General features: G+C 46.4%; 2 protein-coding genes and 1 pseudogene across 2 annotated transcripts in view; 1 reads left to right on the top strand and 2 right to left on the bottom strand.

The window, feature by feature from the left end:
* Positions 1 to 12963, top strand: part of ERO1A (endoplasmic reticulum oxidoreductase 1 alpha) — a 25223-nt gene extending 12260 nt beyond the window's left edge. The window contains exons 5-16 of the mRNA XM_074544066.1: positions 852 to 928; positions 1019 to 1092; positions 1738 to 1858; positions 2220 to 2257; positions 3410 to 3421; positions 4511 to 4537; positions 4687 to 4779; positions 8225 to 8471; positions 9820 to 9889; positions 10021 to 10107; positions 10967 to 11100; positions 11820 to 12963. Coding sequence (XP_074400167.1) covers positions 852 to 928; positions 1019 to 1092; positions 1738 to 1858; positions 2220 to 2257; positions 3410 to 3421; positions 4511 to 4537; positions 4687 to 4779; positions 8225 to 8471; positions 9820 to 9889; positions 10021 to 10107; positions 10967 to 11100; positions 11820 to 11880 — 1041 coding nt within the window. The 3' untranslated portion in view covers positions 11881 to 12963. The remainder of the gene's footprint in view (positions 1 to 851; positions 929 to 1018; positions 1093 to 1737; positions 1859 to 2219; positions 2258 to 3409; positions 3422 to 4510; positions 4538 to 4686; positions 4780 to 8224; positions 8472 to 9819; positions 9890 to 10020; positions 10108 to 10966; positions 11101 to 11819) is intronic.
* GPR137C (G protein-coupled receptor 137C) overlaps positions 9040 to 23182 on the bottom strand; it is a 26711-nt gene continuing 12568 nt past the window's right edge. Inside the window, exon 7 of the mRNA XM_074544067.1 lies at positions 9040 to 15284. Coding sequence (XP_074400168.1) covers positions 15146 to 15284 — 139 coding nt within the window. The 3' untranslated portion in view covers positions 9040 to 15145. The remainder of the gene's footprint in view (positions 15285 to 23182) is intronic.
* On the bottom strand, positions 17964 to 23176 carry LOC102069025 (splicing factor 3A subunit 3 pseudogene; annotated as a pseudogene).

The following is a 23182-nucleotide window of genomic DNA, read 5'->3' on the forward strand; positions in this document are numbered from 1 at the left end:
TCCAGGAAGGAATTTTCCCTCATGTCCAATCTAAACCTCTCCTGGTGCAGCTTGTGGCTGTTTCCCCTTGTCCTGTCCCTGTTCCCTGGAGCAGAGCCCGACCCTCACTCCTGGCAGGAGCTGTGCAGAGCCACAAGGGCCCCTGAGCCTCCTTTGCTCCAGGTGAGCCCTGCCCGGCTCCTCAGGGATTCTGCAGCCCCTGCCCAGCTCCTCAGGGATTCTGCAGCCCCTTCCAGCTCCTCAGGGATTCTGCAGCCCCTTCCAGCTCCCTCAGGGATTCTGCAGCCCCTTCCAGCTCCTCAGGGATTCTCCAGCCCCTTCCAGCTCCTCAGGGATTCTCCAGCCCCTGCCCAGCTCCTCAGGGATTCTGCAGCCCCTGCCCAGCTCCCTCAGCCTCTCCTGGTGCTCCATTCCCTTCCCCAGCTCCATTCCCTTCCCTGGACCCTCTCAAAGTCTTTTTTGTCATGAGGAACCCCAATCTGCCCCCAGGCTTTGAGCATGGCTCAGTAAATGTCAGAATGTTCTTTAGACTTGAAATTTTACTCTCTTCAAGTGCCTGGAGAGCACAGAGGCTGTGAGGTGGCTGTGCTGGAGGGAGCCAGGTGTTCTGCCATCTCTCCAGGAGTTGGTGTCACCAAGCACACAAAGCTCCCAAGGCACTGCCAGGGCTGCAAGACTCGTCAGCATTGCACAAACCTTTGGGCCATCCTGTGCAAACACAGTGAGGCTGAACCATGAAAGGCTTTCTGGGGTTTAACCTCTGTTAATAGTGCACTGAAGGCTAAATTGAAAGAGAAAATAATTTATTTTTTAACCCTCATCCCTCCCCACCCCTTTGCTTTCCAACCCAGTACTCAGAAGAAGCCAACAGCCTCGCTGAGGAGTGTGAGGAAGCCAAGAGACTCGGAGCTGTGGATGATTCTTTGAGGTTTGGCTTCTTTTACCATAATCCTTCCTTGTCCTGAAGGAAAGCTGGGATCAGAGCCCTCTCTGAGAGTTTTCCCCTCGTTTTTTGCAGCAAGGAAACACGGCAGGCAGTGCTGCAGTGGGCACAGCACGACGACTCCTCGGACAGCTTCTGTGAGGCTGATGGTATGGGCACCTGCAGGGATGGCAGGGCTGGCATGGGATTTGTGCACTTCTGCACAGCTTTCAGTCATGGAATGGTTTGGGTTGGAACCTTCAAGCCCATCTTATTCCACCCCTGCCATGGCAGGGACACCTTCCACTGTCCCAGGGTGCCCTGTCCAGCCTGGCCTTGGGCACTGCCAGCGATCAGGGGCAGCCACTGCTGCTCTGGGCACCTGTGCCAGGGCCTGCCCACCCTCCCAGCCAGGAATTCCATCCCAATATCCCACCCATCCCTGCCCTCTGGCAGTGGGAAGCCATTCCCTGTGTCCTGTCCCTACAGATCCTGAGTGAGAGCTCCTCTCCCACTCCCTGTAGCCTCTTCAGATCCTGGAATGTTGCTGTGAGGGCTCTACACACCCTCCTGTTCTCCAGGCTGAACAGCCCCAATTCCAGTGTCAGATATCATCACAACAGCATTTCTGCTCCTTCCCACCCCCCTGACCTGAGTGTTTTCGAAAATAACACACAAATATTTCTGACAAAGCTTCCTTGCTGCTCTGGGCCTTGCTGTGTTCAGCAAGGTGGGGCAGGGGTGGCTGGGTCAGCCCTGGGAAATGTCATTTTCCCTGAGAAAATCGTTGTCCCTGAGGCAGCTGTGCTCCACAGACATCCACTCTCCTGATGCTGAGTACGTGGATCTGCTCCTGAACCCAGAGCGTTACACTGGCTACAAGGGCCCCGATGCCTGGAAAATCTGGAACAGCATTTATGAGGAAAACTGCTTCAAGTAGGTGCTTTGGGGTCCAGTTCCACCAACCTGAGGGTGCTGATTGAGGGGCAGGAATGAATCCTCATCCTCCTGGTGGGTTACACCAGGGACAAGTCACGTGGCTGCCCCAAAAGAAGAGAATTTACTTTTCCTTTCTTTTTTTTTTGAAAAAAAAGGAGAAAGCAACACCACCCCCCCACAGAAATCCACATTTCCCTCTGTCCTTTCCCTTCCTGAGCAAAGTTAAAGCATGGAAGAGGATTTTAGATCCCCTCAGGCTGTTTGAAGTAGCTGTCTCTGCTCTGCTCTGTTTGTGCACACAAGAGACAGTAACTTATTTACATCTCTTATTTAAATTATTTTTTTTTCCTCCTCCTAGGCCTCAGAATGTAAAAAGACCTTTGGCATCTGGCAGAGGTGAGTCATTCATTTATCTCACTAAGTGGGTTAGTAGTGAACTGATCCCAGCTCCAGGAGCAGCAAATGTTCCCTGGGCTCCTTCTCCTGCTGGATCAGAAATAATCTCGTAGCTCTTGACCAAGTGTAGAATTTTGTGGCACCTGGAAGTGGGTTTTTCTAGCATCCATTGTGGAAAAAGAATGCCTGATCTTCCAGTCCTGGAAAAAAGGGTGAGTTTTGGAGGGGTTGGGAGCAGGGCTGAGCTGTCCCTGGGTCCCTGGTGTCTGAAGAGATGGATGTAAATGAGATGGCTGTACCAGCCCTGCCAGCAAACACTCCCTCTCTTCTTCCTCCAAGGTTATTTTGGAGTGAGTTTCTAGCTGTGGGTCGAGGCTGTCCCTTCCCAGCCTGGTTTTATGATGGTCAGCCCAGCAAGAACCTCACCTGGACTGGGAAATGCTTGGCTGGGCTTTCCCAAGGCCATTGATCCATCTCAAGCAGCCATTTCCCCATTTCCATGTCCATTTCCATTTCCAGCAGCCATTTCCATGTCCATGTCCATTTCCACTTCCATTTCCATTTCCAGCAGCCATTTCCATGTCCATGTGCATTTCCAGCAGCCATTTCCAGCAGTTATTTTCATTTCATTTCCACTTCCACTTCCATTTCCATTTCCATTTCCATTTCCATTTCCATTTCCATTTCCATTTCCATTTCCATGTCCACGTGCATTTCCAGCAGCCATTTCCAGCAGTTATTTTCATTTCATTTCATTTCCATTTTCACTTCCATTTCCATTTTCATTTTCATTTCCCCCTAAGCTATTGTGCTGCTCATCCCCCTCCTGTGACCCTGGTGGGAAGGGGTGGCTCTTCTGCTGAAGGAGATGTGCAATGTCCCTGGAAATATCAGCCTGGACTTCCTTTGCAAGTATTGATCCCCCCTGCACTGGTCAGGTTACTCAGCACTGTTCTCATCCGGTGCCCTCAGTGCTGCCCTTGGGGTTTCTGTGTTCAGAACATTCCCAAACCTCCCTGGGGAGGATCCTTCTCTGGTCACAGCAGATGAGCAGAGCAGTAGTTGCACTTTGGAGCTTAATTTTGGTTGTGTGTAATGTTTTTATTCTCTTTTTCTCTCTCTCCCCTCCACCACTTGTGCATTTTCCCCCAGGAGATGATGGAGGTGAGTGGCACTGTTTGTTTTTACTGCCAACAGAAACAAGTGGGGTGTCCTCATCCTGCTGTCACGGGCTGTGCCTCAGATCATGCACCTGGTTGGCAAAATCATTCATCAGGCAAACCAGGAATGGGAGACATGGCATCACAGGAAATCCTAAATGGGATCACAAGGATCAGAGTCCAGATCTGTCCCTGCACAGACCCCCAACAATCCCACCCTGGCATCCCTGGCAGTGCTGTCCAAACACTCCTGGAGCTCTGGGGCTGTGCCCATTCCCTGGGCAGCCTGGGCAGTGCCAGCACCCTCTGGAATAGTGGAACCTTTCCTGGTATCCAACCCAGCCCTTCCCTGGGTCCTGTCCCTGCTCAGCACAGTGAAGGGAGATCCCTGTGAGCTCCCTGGCCCAGCCCTTCCTCCTGTGAAGGGTTTGCAAAGTCCACCAGCATCTTTTTAACAGCACAAGTCCAGTCTGAAGGCAATCACTCAAGTGTGAGAAGCCTTTGGGGACAAGAATTGTCTTGGTTTTTTTTCAGTGCTTATGACTGAGACAGCTTTGAACAGACTCAATCCCAAATTATCTGGAGCTGTAGGAGAGGGGTGCCCAACTCGCTGAGGCCCTGGGAAGGGCTGTTCCCTGCAGTTCTCCCTTCTCCACAGCATTTTCCCCAAATCCTGATCTCCAGATCCCTTCCCTGCACACAGAGCAGGCACAGTGCAGCCCTGGCTTGTGCCATTCTGCACGCTCGGTTGCACTCTGTGGTTTTTTGGTTGGTTGCTTTGTTTGTTTTATAAAAACATCCCTCTCCCCAGTGTGGCCAGAAGAGGAAAGCAATCCCTGATCTTGTTTTTCCCTGCTGTGCCCCCCAGGCCCCTGGGGAAAGCCCACGTGCTCTTTGAGCTGCTGCTGGGCCGTGTTAGGGAAGCATCACTCACAAGGGGGGCAGGAAAACTCTTTTCATGCTCTTTTAATGCTCCTTTCCCAATTTCTGCAAACTGCAGTGGGCAGAGGCTCCTCTGGGGCCAGCCTGGAGGTGGATTCAGGGCATCAGGCTCGGGCTGTTCCCTCACTGATGTGTTTTCATTTCTTTCCAGGGCACACATTTTACAAGTGGCTCAAAGGTAATCCTTGCTCTGAACGTGGTTGCTCCTCCTGGGATGGGCAGGAGATGGGAAATGGTGGGATTAGTGGCCACTCTCAGTGGGATTAGATTCCTACCTCACAATCCAGTGAGTGCTTTCCATGTCTTTAACTGCCCTTTTCTTTGCAGGGCTCTGTGTGGAGAAAAGAGCTTTCTACAGGCTCATCTCTGGTCTGCACGCCAGCATCAACATCCACCTGAGTGCCAGGTACCTCCTGCAAGGTAAATCCTGTTCCTGCCCCAGCCCCTCACCTCCTGACACCTCCATGCTCTGCCAGGTGCTGCTTGGAGCAGTTCCAGCAGGACTCAGGCCTGTTGGTGCTCTTGCAGCCCCCAGCTGGTGTGACAGGGTCAGGGATGCAGCTACCTCGTGCCTCCAGGTCTGACAGCGTGTTCTGTACCAGCCCTGCCAGCAAACACTCCCTCTCTTCTTCCTCCAAGGTTATTTTGGAGTGAGTTTCTAGCTGTGGGTCGAGGCTCTTCCTTCCCAGCCTGGTTTTGTGATGGTCAGCCCAGCAAGAACCTCACCTGGACTGGGAAATGCTTGGCTGGGCTTTCCCAAGGCCATTGATCCATCTCAAGCAGTCATTTCCCCATTTCCATGTCCATTTCCAGCAGCCATTTCCATGACTGTGTCCATTTCTAGCAGCCAATTCCATGTCCATGTCCATCTCCAGCAGCCATTTCCATGGCCATTTCCATTTCCACTTCCACTTCCATTTCCATTTCCATTTCCAGCAGCTATTTCCATGTCCACATGCATTTCCAGTAGCCATTTCCAGCAGTTATTTCCATGTCCATTTTCACTTCCATTTCCATTTTCATTTCCATTTCCACTTCCATTTCCATTTCCAGCAGCCATTTCCATGTCCATGTCCATCTCCAGCATCTATTTCCATGTCCATTTCCATTTCCATTTCCATTTCCAGCATCTATTTCCATGTCCATTTCCATTTCCACTTCCATTTCCAGCAGCCATTTCCATGGCCATTTCCACTTCCATTTCCATTTCCACTTCCATTTCCATTTCCATGTCCATGTGCATTTCCAGTAGCCATTTCCAGCAATTATTTTCATTTCCATTTCCATTTTCATTTCCATTTCTATTTCCATTTCCATTTCTATTTCCATTTTCATTTCCACTTCCACTTCCATTTCCATTTCCAGCAGCCATTTCCATGTCCACTTCCATTTCCAGAAGCTATTTCCATGTCCACTTCCATTTCCATTTCCATTTCCATTTCCATTTCCATTTCCATTTCCATTTCCATTTCCATTTCCATTTTCACTTCCATTTCCATTTTCATTTCCATTTCTATTTCCACTTCCATTTCCATTTCCTTCCCATGCTTTGGTCCATAAATACCTGGTCTGAGGAATCCCAGTTTCAACCCTGGAGTTGAAAATCAAAGTGATTGCTGTGGAATTTGGGAAAACCATTTATATTTAACTAAATAATTGTGTTTAAGGCAAGAGATGAGCTTGGGCTGCAGCATCAGCTTGAGATGACTTTTATATCTTCCACTATGTATTTTATAGAATAATCTTAAATACATGGTAAAATGAGCAACAGAAGTATTTATTGTGGGCTTGAAAATGGGAAATAGAGGCCATTTTCCTCCATTCTTGTTTTTCCATATCATCAGGAATTCTCCTCAGGTGTCCCTGTTTGTTAGGAAGTTTCAGGAATTACCTGAAAAAAAAACTGCAGGAATTTTGTGTTTGCTGGGGTTGGAACTGAGTTACAATCCTGCCCCCCTTGAACAATTTTCAGGCAAAATCTCTTCACTGGAGGAGTTGTCAGGCATTGGAAGGGGATTTTCAGGGGAGTGGTGGGATCACCATCCTGCATTAGTATTAGTATAAATTATAGTAGTTATTGTTAAATATAATATAATATAACATAATATAACATAATATAACATAATATAACATAATATAACATAATATAACATAACATAACATAATATAACATAATATAATGTAATGTAATGTAATGTAATGTAATATAATATAATATAATATAATATAATATAATATAATATAACATAATATAATATACAGTATGTTATATATTTTATTATAATTATATTACATAATAGAGAGTATTATATATTGTTATATATTATATTATGTTATATATTATATTATATTATATTATATTATATTATATTATATTAATTATATTATATTATATTATATTATATTATATTATATTATGTTATATTATATTATGTTATATTATATTATATTATATTAATTATATTATACTTATTAGTATTAATTATATTAGTATAGTGAATTAGTATATGAATAAATATTAGTATAGTTTATCACAGGGTGAAAAACTCAAGAGTTTTGGGTTTTTAGTTTGGAGGTGATAGAAAACAAGCTGGAGGATTTTGAGCATTATCTGATCTTCTTCATCTACTCCATTTTTACAGTATTAATAACACAGAGTGATTGGTTAGAAAGAACCACAACACAAATACTGGGAGAACAAACAAATAATTAATTATTAGTAGAAAGGTAAAAATAAAATACATTCTAAAAGTTAATTAAGCAAAATAACTTTAAAAGACCTTAAACCTTTGTGTCTTGTAATTTTTAGCACCTTTCTCTTTGTACACTAAGCCTAGTATTTAAACAACATACTAAACTATTGATAAGAGAAAAAATAAAATTGGTAAGAGAAAAAAATAAACAGCAACCTGACCTGTAACTTTTTAGTTAAAAAATAAACAACAACCTAACCTGTAACTTTTTAGTCCCTTTCTCTTTGTACTAAACTATTGATAAGAGAAAAAATAAAATTGATAAGAGAAAAACATAAACAGCAACCTAACCTGTAACTTTTTAGTACCTTTCTCTTTGTACTAAACTATTGATAAGAGAAAAAATAAAATTGATAAGAGAAAAACATAAATAGCAACCTAACCTGTAACTTTTTAGTTAAAAAATAAACAACAACCTAACCTGTAACTTTTAGTACCTTTCTCTTTGTACATTGTCTAGTATGTAAACAACATACTAAACCATTGATAAGAGAAAAAATAAAATTGATAAGAGAAAAAAATAAACAGCAACCTAACCTGTAACTTTTTAGTCCCTTTCTCTTTGTACTAAACTATTGATAAGAGAAAAAATAAAATTGGTAAGAGAAAAAAATAAACAGCAACCTAACCTGTAACTTTTAGTACCTTTCTCTTTGTACATTAAGTCTAGTATGTAAACAGCATACTAAACTATTGAAAGGAGAAAAAATAACAACCTAACCTGTAACTTTTTAGTTAAAAAATAAACAACAACCTAACCTGTAACTTTTAGTACCTTTCTCTTTGTACATTGTCTAGTATGTAAACAACATACTAAACTATTGATAAGAGAAAAAATAAAATTTGTAAGAGAAAAAAAATAAACAACAACCTAACCTGTAACTTTTTAGTCCCTTTCTCTTTGTACATTAAGTCTAGTATGTAAACAACATACTAAACTATTGATAAGAGAAAAAATCAACAACAACCTAAAGACCAAAAAATCAAAAAGTCCCATTTGTCTCTCGGTTCTACACAGAACTTTTTAGGGATGTCCCCATCAGAAGAGCCTTTGGGGGGTCCCACAAAACCCCCCCACCTCTCACTGCTTTGGGGTTTTGTTTCTGTCTCAGATTCGTGGTCGGAGAAGAAATGGGGCCCCAACGTCACGGAGTTCCAGCAGAGGTTTGATGAAGCCCTCACCAGTGGGGAAGGGCCCAGAAGACTCAAAAATCTTTATTTTCTGTACCTGATCGAGCTGAGGGCCCTCTCCAAAGTGCTGCCCTTCTTTGAGCGCCCTGGCTTCCAGCTGTACACGGGCAATGAGCGCCAGGATGCAGAGATGAAGCACCTGCTGCTGGAAATTCTCCATCTGGCCAAGTAATTGCACTCAGTGCCTGGGGACAGTTATTGAGGTGAAGGGAGACCACCCCCATTTGTTGATCAGCATCTGACTCCGTTTATTGACTCAATCAGTCACTTTTAATAACCGTGTTAATTAAGTTCATGCATATTGCAAACCCGAGCTCACCATAGGTCAGAGATAACACACCAACCCCTCCTTTTGTTTCCAATACCAAGATTTGGGTTCTCAAAACTTACTTTTACTTTCCCAAAACAGCCAAAGATAGAATATTCACCTGCCATGAGAAAACTGCCTGATAACTCTGGTATGCAAGGTTCTCAAGGCCCTCATGTTTGTCACTTTTGCTTTCCCATACCTTATCCAAGGACAAGATATTTACTTGTAATTAAAAACAACCTGAGAACTCCTGCTGTTTACAGAAACAGGCTGTGAGAATTTTGCTCCTCACAGCCATTTCTGAAAAAATCTCCAACAGACAGTGGCTCTGCCACCATCCCTGGGTGCTTAACCTGACATGTCAAGCTCCTAGGAAGGCACTTCTGGCTTCTTCCTGCAGCCATTTGTGCAGTAGGATCACAGAAACATGGAATGGTCTGGGTTGGGAAAGAGCTTTTTAAAGCTTTTTTTTTTTCCATCTAGCCCAGCCCCCTTGCCATGAGCAGGGACGTGGAACCAGTGGTGTAGTTTTGCTGGGAACACATTATTAATATCTGTATGCAAATTACAGAATTTGGGTAATTAGTCCCACGGTTTAATTAGTCCCGTGGTTTAATAGCCTTGGCTGCCTTTTGGATTTAGCAGAATTGAATTTAATAACTGCCTACGTGTTAGCCCTAAAATTGGCTACCTGTGTGAGTCAGCTGTGGGATACCAGGCCTGGCTTCATGTTTGCAACAAAAAAAACATCCTAAATATCTTGGTAACAGAGGTTTGGGCTGGTGGATGGAGTTTGGAGTAAAAGGAATGGAAGATACTGGAACCAGACAGAAATGGGTGTCTCCTAAAGTGGTCAATGTTTGATTTATCTCATCACCCTCCTGTGCTTCTGTCTGTCAGCACTGAAATTGCTTAAAAACCATTAAGCAGTTGCTGAAAAAGTCTCCAAGATGAGATGCCAGCTCAGATTGGAAGAGAAAATACAAATTAGAATGACATCAATACAAATTTGAGGAGAAGATAAAATCCCAGGGTGGTTTGGGTTGGAAGGGACCTTAAATCCTCTCATTCCATTCCTTGGGAGTGGATATCGGATTCAAACCCCTCTGGGGATGTCCAGTGGCTCCCAGCTGTGTTTATCCCACCCCTGACTGCAGCCATACATCCAAGGAGGGCAGAAATCCAACTCTCACCATTCCCTTCCAGGTCCTTCCCACTGCATTTCGATGAAAACTCCTTCTTTGCAGGGAATAAAAAGGAAGCTGCCAAACTAAAGGTAATTTCTGCCAAGGGCCCCACTGCAGGAGGCTTTTCCTACCTCAGTCCCACTGAATTCCAGGATTAATTCAGATTAATACCTGGAAGGAGCCCTAATGAATGCCTAACCATGGATGTCTTTTCCCCCAGGAGGAATTTAGGCTGCACTTCAAGAACATTTCCAAGATCATGGACTGTGTTGGCTGCTTCAAGTGTCGGCTGTGGGGGAAGTTGCAGGTGAGATTTGTCAGCAATATTTGGGATCTCTGGTGTGGGATCTCAGCACCTCAGGACTGAGGTGTCACCGAGACACCCTTGGGGGGCTCGGGAGCCCTGGAATGTTCCAGAAGTGTCTGGTGGCTGGACTTTGATCCTACACAGGAGACGACACCTGTATGAGGATAGGAGGGTTTCACCGGGGTGAATGGTGAAGGGATTGGTTAATTAGAGGGTGAAACACAGGGTTTAGGATTTCTGTACAGGGGGGTTTAGAGAAGTAAGATGGAGGAATTGGGGCGTGTCCTGTCCTTCTTCTTCTTCTTCTTCTCCTCCATCTTCTGTGGTGATGGTGGCACTTTGGGATTGGTTATTACTAAAAGTGCACTGGGCAATAAGAATAAAAAGGATTGGGGAAAAATGATAAATATTGTACACGTAACTTTGGGTATAAAGATAGGTGAGTGTCCGGAGGGCAGGGAGTGTGCTCATGGCTGGCTGCTGAGCAGAGCTCTGTCGGGCCGAAAGAAAATCTTTTAGATAAACAATTAATAAACACAGAGACCGAAAGAAGAACTGAAGCCTCTTCTCGCCCTTTGATACGCGGGCTGCCCCAAGGCCACCCCGGGCCTTTCCAGGCCCTCCAAACAGCCGAAAACCGGACACTCTGGGGCTGGGGTTGGCCCTTGGATCCCAAGCAGCTCCTGGATGGAGCTCAGGGCTGCTGATTCCTCAGCTGGAAGCTTGCTCAGCCTGGGAAGCTGGGATGAGGCAGGGCAGGGGAGGGTGCAGAGCCTGGCTGGAGGGAAATCCTCCTGCCCAGGAGGAGCAGGGAGGTTTGAATGCTGCTGTTCAAGGCTCCTCTCTGATCCCTGCACAGACACAGGGCCTGGGCACAGCACTGAAAATCCTCTTCTCAGAGAACCTCATCGAGAAGATTCCTGAGAGTGGCCCTTCCTATGGGTTCCAGCTGACCAGACAAGAAATTGTGGCCTTATTTAACGCCTTTGGAAGGTGAGTTTCAGACTTTCCCCTCTACTTTTGCAGTGTAGTCTCAGTTTGAGCTCTTATTTTTATCAGTTCCCAGCAGCTTTGGTGGGGACTCCTGCTCTGGTCATAGTCTGGTACCAGGTGTTGGTATGGAGTAAAACAGTTGGAATGATTTAAAATATTCTTTATACTCTGCATTTCTGTAAGGAATTCAAGGAGGCATTTATGCTGAGATACAAAGCATTTCATTCTTTTGAAGGGACTGTGTGACTCTGTCCTTGGAGCACACTGTCCCAGGCAAGGGCTGTTCTCCTTAAGCCTCTCCCCAGCTCATTCCCAGATCATGATGGCATTTTTAAAAGGAATCCATCAGTCCAGCCTCTCTGGATGAGGAGTTTTTGTCAGAAAAGGAGGATAATGAGACCTTTAGGAGGGGATTTCAGGACACTCTGGTTATGCATGAGCTCTTTGTGATGTTGAGAGACCTGGCAAAGAGGATTTTCCAAGGATGAGTTCCTTAACATCCCATTCCCCTGTGAGTCCCAGAGTTTGCTTTAAAAACAGGCAGGGGAATAATGAAGGGCCTGGTTGTAACCTCAACCTAATTTAGCTGCAATTCCAAATCTTCTCCTCCCAAGAGCTGCTTGAAGCTTTGCTGGATGCAGCCCCTTTCTCCCAGACTTTAAATAATTCACGACATGAATGTTGCTGTAACATTTCCCTTCTGCTTTCCTGGCACACAGGGTTTCAACCAGCGTGAAAGAACTGGAAAACTTCAGGAATCTCTTACAAAACATGAGGTGAATTCAGTGGAGAAAGAGGGATTTGAGGACAAACACCATCATTGCACCACTCTGACTTAAACCACTTGCTGGGCCTCCTGTCCCATCATTGTCTGTAACCTGCTGAGAAGATATTTTATACAAAGGGGAAAAAAAAAGCTATTTTTTGGTATAAAAATGGGGACTATATGTAAATTTTATTTTATATATTGGAAGATCATTTGGAATAACTCTTTTTGAAATATTGCTGTGCTGTTTGAAGATGGATCAGAGCCGTGGCCTTGCCTTTGGAAGTGTGGGGCAAGAACTGTGCCATTGAATAAATCTGGGGGAAATTCCTTGTCTGCTCCATCATTCCAAGCACTCACAGTGCGTGCAAAAACAACTTCAAGGGATTGCAGGAGCTGCTGCTGTCCCAAGGTGGAGTCCTTTTCTTCAGAATTCCTCTTCTTGTGGGAACAGGGAGTTTCTGGTGCTGCTTCCAGCCCAGCAAGGACAGGGGGCAGGTTTGGGCAGTGCTGCTGGAAAAAAAACAGCTTCTCCAACCCTGGATATGTGTGTGGAACCCCCTCTGCTTTGCACCCCAGAGTGTGGGGAGAGCACAAGAGGCAGCCTGAGCTTTGGCTCAGGGCTGTGTGGGTGTGGATGAAGCTGGGGAAGGAATGAAAGAAGCTCCAGGGCTGGAGGTGCTGCTGGGTTTGGGGGGTCCTGGCAAGCACAAAGCAGAGCCCCTGGCCAGAAATGTCCCCTGGGCCAGTGGTGTGAGCTCATTGCACTCACAGGATGGACACAGAATCAGGCAGGGCCTCCACAAGGGGCACAGAGAGACCAGCACAGCTCCTGTTGGCAGCACAGACCCCCAGCAACCCACCCTGGGCATCCCTGGAGCTGTGCCCATTCCCTGGGCACTGCCAGCACCCTCTGGGAGCAGAACTTTTCCTGATTTCCACCCAAACCTGCCCTGGCACAGCTCCAGCTGCTCCCTCAGGGCTGCAACCAGAGAAACACCAGGGGATAAAATAAACCCCCAGTGCCACCCCCAGAGCAATTGGATGTGCCAGGTCCTGGCAGGGCCACACCTGGAGCTGGCTGGGTCACCCTGGGATCCATCCCAGCACAAAAAGTCTTTTTTTATTTTAATTTATTTCAACAGAGTAGTGCTTGGTTACAGTTTAGTGAAGAACAAATAGGTACATTCATTGGCCACAGCTCCTGGGCCAGCAGCTGCTGCCCACCTGCAAAGCCAGAACACTGTTAAACCATACCAAAAAAAAAAAACCCAAAAAACAACCCCACCAAAAAAAAAAAAAAAACAAAAGAAAGTTTAATGAAAGGCAACTATGCATTAAAAAAGTCCTTGTAACTTCTGAGCTATAAATGAGTTCAGTAAAACACAGGAGCAGCCCCAGCAGGAGCTGTCAGTCCAGACAGAGGAGAAAACCCCCAAACCCATCAGCAACGAGGCTCACTGCCCTGACCTGCCCTCCCAAAACCCCAGGAAGATCATAGTGTGGCTGTGTGCTTCAGTGCAAGAGGAACAATGAGCCTGTAGCCCTTGGATTTTGTAGAGTTTTTTTTTAATTTTTCTTTTTTTTTATTATTTTTCCTTTTTTTTTTTCTTTTTTATTTTTTGCACTACACTCCTTTCCCTCCAAAGTAAAACTTAAAGTGCTCCTAGTGCTTTGGAATTTAAGCAAGAACAGGGGCCACGAGTGTCACTTGCTGTCTTTGGAGGCTCATGGGGGGCAGAAGGAAGGGTGGCAGTGCCAGGCCCTTGACCAGCTTTGCCATGAGCCAAGCAGGGATTGAGATGGAGCAGCCTGTTCCTGCCAGGACACAGGGCAGCAGCTGGGCCTCAGCTCTGCCTCAGGGCTGTGCTCAGAGCTGCCAAAAAGAGCCAGGAGTGGCTGCAGGAGGGGAGCAGGGAGAGCACACACAGGGACACACAAGGGACACCGAGCTCAGCACAGCCCCAGGGCTGAGAGGGCCAGGCTGGCCAGGAGAGGATGCCCCAGGGCTGGGGTTGCTCTCACAGCTGCCAGGGGTTGTCCCAGCACAGCATTCCCTGTCCCCAGTGTCACACCGGGCACGTTAAAAGCAGGCCCAGGGTGGATTTGCCCCATGGTCAGAGCAGCTCCCTCCCTGCACCAGAGCCTTTAGGCAAAGCTGCTCTGCTCAGCCCCAGGAATAACACCAAGCCTCATCTCCAAAGAGCCCAGGCCAGCTCATACTTGGCTGTTTTGGGGGCCTGGCCCAGCACTCCCACCCTGGGAGGCCCCAGGTCCACGGGGAGGGCAGAGTAAGGAGCGCAAGGATCACATCCCTGTGGTTTTCTGCCCCTTCCTTCAGCAACAGCAACGTTCCACAGGCAGCCACACACCCCCTGCACCTCAGTGGGGACCCAGCAGTTCACATTCACTTCTGGTTAAAGATCCTGGTTATCTGCTAAATGCAATTTAATACTGAGGGGGACGAGGGGAGCCCCACTGTGGGCAAGGAGGAGGGGGAGCAGGGCTGCTCCCAGCACCCAGGGGGTGCAGCAGCCCGGGATTCACACCCATTCCTGCACACACACTCCTGCTGAGCCAGCTCCAGCCTCTCCCTGCAGGGACAAGGCAGCCCTGTCCCTGTGCCAGCAGAGCAGTGACCTCCCTCAGCTCTGAGCCACAGGCCCAGGTGGGACCAGCAGGCAGGGCAAGACCCCCCGAGCCCCAGGGCTCACCCAGCCCTGCCAGGTGGGAATATGGCACAGAAAACTCCAGCATCCAACACCAGGGGCCCTGCCCAGACAGAGCAGAGCTCCCTGCTCCCAGGGAGGCAGGATGCAGAGGCCTTCAGGGAACACATCTCTGCAGAAGACAGTGCCTCTCCCAGCTCTGGATGTGCAATTAAAACAGTAACTAGAACAGTCTCAGGCCACGCACGGCCCGAGCGAGATTCGTTCCTTCCAAGTGTGCAGATAAAAGTGCAAATATGCATTTGATGTTTCTTTTCTAGTGAGGAAGCTCTGGTGCATTTAGCTGCCAACATCTTGAAGACCAGACCAAGGAAAAAAAACCAAAAAAACCAAAAAAAAAAAGCTTCCAGAGAGTTCAGCTTCACTTTGCTACATGGTACCTTAAAGTCACAGTTCTGTGACTGCAGTGCCCGCAGCCCCGCGCGGCTGCGGCAGTAGTGGAATGTTTGTGTCATGAGTTAATGCTTCAGGGGGCAGAGGAGGAAAAGAGGAAAAACCAGGTTACAATCCTATACACGAGTGCCACTGTGGGAAGAGAGAGGGAGCCTCCTCAGTTGTGTGGGGCAGCTGTGTGGGAGCTGTGCTGGTGCTGGTTGCTCTCCGAGCCGCAGAGCAAGGGCGCGCTGTCGGCGGCGCCCTCGCTGCCAGCCAGGGAACCGTAGCAGCCCGAGCACTGAGGGGTGGCCAAGCTGCAGGAGAGACAGAAAAATCACAATGAGAGGTGCCCAAGCTGCAGGAGAGGCAGAAAACTCCACGCCTTTTTGTTTTTTTTTAGGGATGAATAATTTGGGTTCTCCAGAGTTCTGCTCCCAGCACTGGTCAGGGGGTGGAATTTGAAGGTGCAGTATCTCCAAGGAACTTGGCTTTGGTGAGAGGAGAGCACCAGGCCCTGCTGGTCAACAGGAGCCAGAAGCTCTGAACTGCTCTCTACACCCCTGGGCAGCAAGTGAGGTGTGGTAGACAGGTAGGTAGAAGAATTATAAAAGAAAGGCTGTGTCAGTGACTTGATAGAATTTGATAAGCTTTGTTGATTGTAATCAGCCTTTCATCCCATATCTAACAGATAACCAGTGATAACCTTAATGAGATAATACCCTCCCAAGAGCAAGCTGTTTTACCAGAACAGAGCCTTTTTGAAATTAATGAAAAGGGGGAGATGTTGGAGACAGGTAGAAGAATTATAAAAGAAAGGCCTTATGAAATCAAATTGCCAAAGCTGGCCTGTCATTTCTTCCAAGTGCAGCTAACAAGCAATTTGCAAGTTGCCATGTGAAGCTATTTTGAGAATCAGAGGTTCCTCTAACACAAATCTATTCTAAGGATGAAAAACAAATGCACCTGTGCAAACAGTAAGATTTGTCCCATGAGAACCCACAAAGGAAAAATGTAAACATATCTAGAGAGAGAAAACTTGATAGAGATATACAAAAGCCCTTACTGACCAGTGAACTGAATTTCACTGCATTGCTGACCAATTAGGTTTAACATACTGCTGATATTTCCTACAAATAAAATTCTTTATTCACAAACCTCATAAAAATATGAGCTTTGTGAATAAACAATTTGCTTTCTGCATGAAGAAATGGAGTCTTGGCTGATTTATTCCAACATGTGGAGACCCCAAAGATGCGACTGACGCGAGATGAACAGTTTGTCACAAAAAAAGGTGAAATGAGCAAAGCTGACCCCAGGACCAGGCAGTGAGACAGGGTTTAGAGATGGAACACACAAAGTCATGAAAGGAAGATGGAGACAGCCACGAGAATGGCCAAGGCAGGAGTGAACAGCAGTGAGATGAGACACAGCACACGGACACAACCAGTGGCAGCACCGCTGGCTGCAGGATCAGCACCAAAAGAAATTCAAACAGCAAATTTACAAAGCAGCAAAAGGCTGTGGATGGCTACAGTCAGGCACAGGAACAAAGACAAGAGGCAGCCAGTGAAGTGGAACCCGGGCACAGGGGCTGCAGAGTGTGGAATGCATGGAAATGAACACAATTCCTGAGAGAAAGTGTGATAACAAAACTGCGAGTGGCAGAACACAAACGAGGTCTCCAAACCTCGGGTGATACGTGGCCCAAAGAGTCCTGGAAGGTGAGGCAGCCCAGGAGCTGCTGAGGAGAGAAGGGCCCAGCAAATTGTGGGGACAGCAGCCTCAAGAACCACGGTGAGTGAACAACTGCTGAGGTGTGGGGAAACAAGCAGAATAGAAAAGGGATGTGGAAATGACACGTGCATGTCACAGAAAGAAAGGCAAACTGTGAGTTAGAAGAGGCAAAATATGTTGGGAAAAGGAGAGAGAAAGTACAATGAGTGTATGCTGATAGCTTTGTGACTGTGTTGTGTGGTCATGGAGCTGTCCCTGATTAGGTAAATGTATTTAGTGGATCCAGAACTCTGGTTCTGGGACAGTGCCTGTGTGTGTCCCTGCTGCAGATGCTCAGGAGCACACAGCCCCATGTCAGTCATTCCCCTTCTATCCCAGAGCTGCACACAGCATTAGGGTCAAACCATGTGGAGAAACAAATGAAGAACCAGGAGCCCAGAACCAGGACTTAGTTGTGTGCTCGTGCAAAATTACCTCTGTCAGGATTAAGTTACCCCCACATGGTGCAGACAGGCGGCCATCTGAGCAGGTCTCATCCTCCAGCAGAGCTCAAACTGCAGGACCAGCAGGACCAGACAGTATTTTTGTGGTAAAGCTTCTTTCCAGACCCAGTGGCCCCACCTGGGCTGGGTCCCTCAGTCAGCAGTCCCCTGTGGAACTCACAGACTCCAAAACAGAAGGGGAGAGCTGCAGGTGCTTGGTGCCTCTCTAGAGTTTTCTACATTTGTCTTTTGGTAATTTTCTTCTCACCAGGGGAAAATTACCAAAAGACAAATGTAGAAAAATGTGTTCAGTTTTTAGGGTTTGTTTCCTTGCCTTTTTCCCTCCTCTTTTTCAACCACAAGTGTTTTAGGGGGAGAACAGAGGTGCAGCAGCACAGGATGGTGCCACAGAACTGTCCCTTCCCTAGCTGGCAGTGGCACAGGGCAGCTCAGCCCTCCTCCCCCTTTTTGGGGCACTGCCTGCCCATCATTTGACATCAGCTGATCTATATTTAATTGATGTTCATCTAAGAAACCTGTTGTAGACATGGGGTGGTGTGGCAGACCTCCCCCTGCCCTGCTGCACCTCTGTTCCTTTTTTGTTTTGTTTGTTTGTTGGTTTTTATCTAAAACAATGTCTAAGGGGCTTACTAGAAAGTGACTATTCTATAAAGTATTCTTGAAATCTATATTCATGCACATGCAAAATCCAGAAATTGAAGAAGTCAGATCCACTCTCTCTGCAGATTTTCTCTGTGCTCCTTTACCCAGGGACAGCTACAGCAGCCCTTAATGCCTCAGGTCTTCGTAGGTCTTTTTGTTCACCATATGGGAATATGAGGAGGAATCCTCATACTCCTCCTCTGTGTCAGGCTGCCACCTCTCTGAAGGCTTCTGCTGTTTCAGCTTTGCCCACAGTGAGACTGCATCCTCAATCTGTGTGAGGCTGGCACAGTGTGCTGTGTTGGGAATGCCCAGGCACCTCATTCCATGGGTGTCTCCACTCTGCAAAGTGCCCCTGGAACGCCCCGGGCCCTCGGGAGGTGCAGTTACCACAAATCTCACAGCTGGGGCTGAATTTCAGACCATGGAGTTTATACAACCAGTATGGGATGGGCTTCCCATCCCAACCAAAAGGCAGATTTTTAGGGTTATAAATTATTTCATTTTCTTCATCTTCATTCTCACTGTCACTGATCTGCTCTTCCTCCTCCTCTCTCTCCTCTCTTGTCTGTGCCTGTTTACACTGCACGTTCTCATGGGTGAGGTGTCTTTGTTCCCCAAGAACTTCCACATACTCATAAATCTGAGCTCCCAGGAATGCAAGATCTTTATTTCTTTCCATGTTTCTCTTGCTTCCTTTTGGCTTTGGGTTCTTAGCAAACAAGGAAGGACCAGGTGCCTCCAGGGATTTGCTTTTAGTGCTAAAAAGCCTCTGAGCACGCTTCTCCAGAGTCCCACCACACTTCAGCCCCAAAGCCAGCAAAGCTGATTTCAACCTGTCCAGTCCCAGCGAGGCCAGTTCCTCCCAGGAGGAGAAGGCTGAGAGGTCCAGGTGGGCACCAGCATGGGTGAGGGCACTGCTGGTCTCTTTAGGCCAGCCTGGGAATGTGCCATTCTCCCATTTCTTTTCAAACTCCGTCTGAATTTTCTAAAAAAGTTCATTCTGGTCCAGTAATGGTTTCACTCGATCTGTGTAACCCTGCAGGTACTCAAGGAGCATCTCAAGATACCTCTTGTATTCAGCATTTTTTCTCTCCTTGGGAATATTGAAGAGCTGGTCAAATGTGGCTAAGCAAGTGATATAATCCAATTTCTCTGATGATCTCAGGTTAATGTACTTGAGGTAACAATCATGCAAATCCAAGGATTGTCCGTACCCTTCCTCATCTGTGAACTCCACCAGATTCTGAGCTTCTGCACCCGGGCTGTCTCTGGCCTTCAGCAGCTCCTCAAACTCCACTGACACAGGGACACAGATCTCATGTGGGTGCTTCTGGTGAAATTCCTGAAATTGCTTCAAGTCTGTTGTAAAACTCCACAGATTCATTTGGCCCCGAAATGGCGCCGAGCTCTTCCTCCCGCAGACCATCCTTGTCATCACACAGCTCCCACAGGCTGCTGCTCACTCCCATGTACCTGTCCTGCATGGCCCAGGTGTGGTGGTCTGAGTTGATCTGGTCATGGAGCTTGGAATTCTTGGTGAGCATCTCCCTCACCATCACGTCCATGAGCTGCTCCTGCTCCTTGTGGTACCACCTCTGCTGCTCCAGGATCGTCTCCATCCCCTCCCCTGTGTGCCTGCAGCTCTCCTCTTCTCCCAAGATTATGGGCAGCAATTCATTTCTCAACCAGGTCCTAGAACCTTGAATTTTATCTGCAGCAGTTCCTTAAAAGTTTAGAAATAATTAGCTCACAAATCAAATGTTACTGCTGAAGCAGACAAAGTCAGGATACAACCTGACAGCCTGTGGGTCAGGGTGTTGGTAGCTGCCCAAATAAATGGTGGCTGCAGCCCTCCTGGAGTGACAAACGTGGTGATCCTGTAGAAGGCTGTAGTTGTCCTCTCAAGGTCCAGTGGTGTCTGGTGTTCCTCTGGGAATCCAGTGGAAAAGGCTGCTGTGCTGTTCCCAGGCCCAGATTATATCCAGGTAGGAATGCTTTGGCTCCTCCCCCTGGGCAGAGCATCTCCCAGTGGGATGATGGAATTTGATCAGCCAGGCAGGGACACTCAATGGCCCATTAAGAGAAGATTTCTCCTGGAGGGAGGATCCATTGTGGAAGAGACAAAGAAAACTGCCCCACCTGGTTTAACAGCTGGCCCATGAAGAGAAGCTATCCCTCAGAGTCATGAGGGATGGGTCATGGAAGAGATAAAGAACACTCCCTCACCTGGTTTTAACAGACGGTGATAGAATACACCTGGTTACATCTTGCATTGCAATCTAAGACAGTTAAATATTACCTTTCTATGCTGTAAGATATAAAGCTGTTTTCTTTTAAGAGATAAGATGACTCTGACTAAAACAGCTGGGATGGAAGCTGACAAACAGCTGTTTGTGGATAAAGAAGATCCAGTGTGTCCACCATTGATTTTGTGAAGATTCTATTGCTCGTTACAATCTCTGCTGTTTTGTCTTCCACAGATAACACAGAAGAGTCAGTGATGACTCTCCATTGTGGCTGTTGTTGATTGTGAGCTGTTTTAGTGCTTTCCTTTGTTTCATTTTGCTCTCACAGGTACATGACTGTTTAGAAAGGTGTTACCTCAACTTCCTGAGAGGGTTACCACTGATATATTGATTACATGATGTGAATTTACTGATTTTATAATAGACATCATTCATAAGATGTTATTACTGTATTTATAGCCAGCTTCTTATATGTTTTAACATCTCTTTGTGTAATTATCTAAAAGACTCGTGTGGTTTCAGGATCCTTCTTTTTTGTTTATGCATCTCTTAGGCCAGCTTAGCTCTCTGGCTAGTCCCTCACTGGCTCTATGGTTTCATCCAATGCTGTCTCATAATTAAATATTTTTCAGACTTCTAAGAAAAGACACTTGAGCTTTGCTGAAAGCCTCCTCTGAACTGCTGGTCTTGGGGTTTTGCAAAAGCACTTATTACAGAAGCACTCCAGAAGTTTGCTGTGTTTGAAGCATCTCTATCCTGAAGGAAACTTTGGAGGGATCCAAGTACTGGATGGCTTGATTAGTCTTTAACCCCAAGGCCTTTACTCATAATTGCCTTGCTTTAAAATGTGTTTAGGAAATTCCCTCCCAGATGGAGCCTGGGCTGTGGCCAGGCCTTAGCTCTACCTGGAAGGAGAATTTGTCAATAAGCCCAATGTTTTCTGCATCAAAACTGGATTCAGGTCACTTTGACTTGACAATTTGACCCCTTAGATATGACAGCTGAACCTATCTTTAGAGTGAGCTTGGGAATTATTATCTGGAAATAATTATCCAAGCCCTCACTAAATTGAGGTTTGTCAGCTGTTCACAGACTCTGGGATGATGGTACAGTGTTTCAGAGATTCCTAATTACCTAATTTCACATGTATTATTTATTATGTGTATTATCTGAATTAATTGTTGTACCTGGCTTATTCCTGATTGCTGTTAGTTTCTTGTTCACTACATGTATGGTTTTGCCTTGATGTTTCCTCATGCTCATAACCAAAGACATGCATCTCATTTTAAAAAAGCCAAAAGAAGGAGAATTTAGTGTCTTAAGAATATCCAAATAATATAATATGTACATTAGAAATTTAGACAACAAAGAATTTTGAATAATGCAACATTTGCATCAAAAATTTGGAAAGGAGATCATCAAATCTAAATCCCAATTTATTGTGCCTCAATTAGCAAAGCCTAATTGATTCACTGACTTCAAGAGAGGGCGTGCTTGTGTTTCACCAGCAGCAGTTTGAAGTGGTCACCTGTTTGTTCAATCACTCACCCATCCCCTCTGGGAAAATGAGGCCCAGTGGAAGAGAAAGAACCCAACCACCCTGCAGCCCCCGTGGCCAGAGCAGGAACAGGAGCAGGACTGCCAAGGCTTAGCTGTGTCTGCAAACTACAGAGGCAATCTGCCAACAAAGCCTCGTGTCATCATCACAGCACAGAGTTCCTGCTAACCCTCCTCAGCTATTCCCTGTTCCAGGATCCAGGAGGACATTCAGTGGTGTCAAAGATCAGCATTTCCAGCTAATGGACCTTCTCCTGAGTCTCAACTATTTGGCTTTAAAGCAATGGTCATTTATCTCCATTTCCCTAAGAGACATTGGACATTAATCTTTTGTTTTCTCATGCTGCGAAATGCTGTGTCAGTGACTTGATAGAATTTGATAAGCTTTGTTGATTGTAATCAGCCTTTCATCCCATATCTAACAGATAACCAGTGATAACCTTAATGAGATAATACCCTCCCAAGAGCAAGCTGTTTTACCAGAACAGAGCCTTTTTGAAATTAATGAAAAGGGGGAGATGTTGGAGACAGGTAGAAGAATTATAAAAGAAAGGCCTTATGAAATCAAATTGCCAAAGCTGGCCTGTCATTTCTTCCAAGTGCAGCTAACAAGCAATTTGCAAGTTGCCATGTGAAGCTATTTTGAGAATCAGAGGTTCCTCTAACACAACATTCTATTCTGAGGATGAAAAACAAATGCACCTGTGTAAATAATAAAATTTGTCCCATGAGAATCCACAAAGGAAAAATGTAAACTTATCTAGAGAGAGAAAATTTGATAGACATATACAATAGCCCTTACTGACCAGTGAACTGAATTTCACTGCATTGCTGACAAATTGGGTTTAATACAGTGCTGATATTTCCTACAAACATCAGCTTTGTGAATAAAGAATTTACTTTCTGCATGAAGGAGATGGAGTCTCAGCTGATTTACTCCAACAGTGAGGGACTAGCAAGTGAAGTGGAAAGGAAGGAAAGTGTTTCAGCCAGGCTGGATAGACTTGGAGCACCCTGGGATCATGGAAGGTGTCCCTGCCCATGGCAGGGGGTGGAACAAGAGGAGCTTTAAGGTCCCTTCCAGCCCCAACCATTCCAGGGCTGCCAGGATGCCTTGCAAGAGTTCTGCTGGGGATCCCTGACCATTGTTCCCCCACACCAGCACTTCCTGCAGAGCTTTGTCCCAGCTCCCTTCCAGAACTTCACCAGCTCTCACCCCCCAGTGGAGAAACCCCTCTGGAGATCATTTCAGAGCCCTCTGAAATGGATCCCACCCCTCCTGGATGAAGTTCTCCTGTTTGCATCACCACCTGTGAGCACCATCCACCTCTCTGAGCTGTTCACTTCTGCCCAATAAAAGCAACTCCTTGTGAGCTGCACAAGGGAACATAAGCTCTGTCAGAGGCTCCCTGCCCCATCTACCTCACCCAAGCTGCCTTTTCCACCAAAGATTTTCCTGGGAGCAGAAGCCAGGAGCTCTGGTGCTGCCCCAGAGGGCAGCAGAGCAGCAGCACAACCCTTCCTTAC

This window comes from Zonotrichia albicollis, chromosome 6, assembly GCF_047830755.1.
Source record: "Zonotrichia albicollis isolate bZonAlb1 chromosome 6, bZonAlb1.hap1, whole genome shotgun sequence".
Taxonomy (NCBI): domain Eukaryota; kingdom Metazoa; phylum Chordata; class Aves; order Passeriformes; family Passerellidae; genus Zonotrichia; species Zonotrichia albicollis.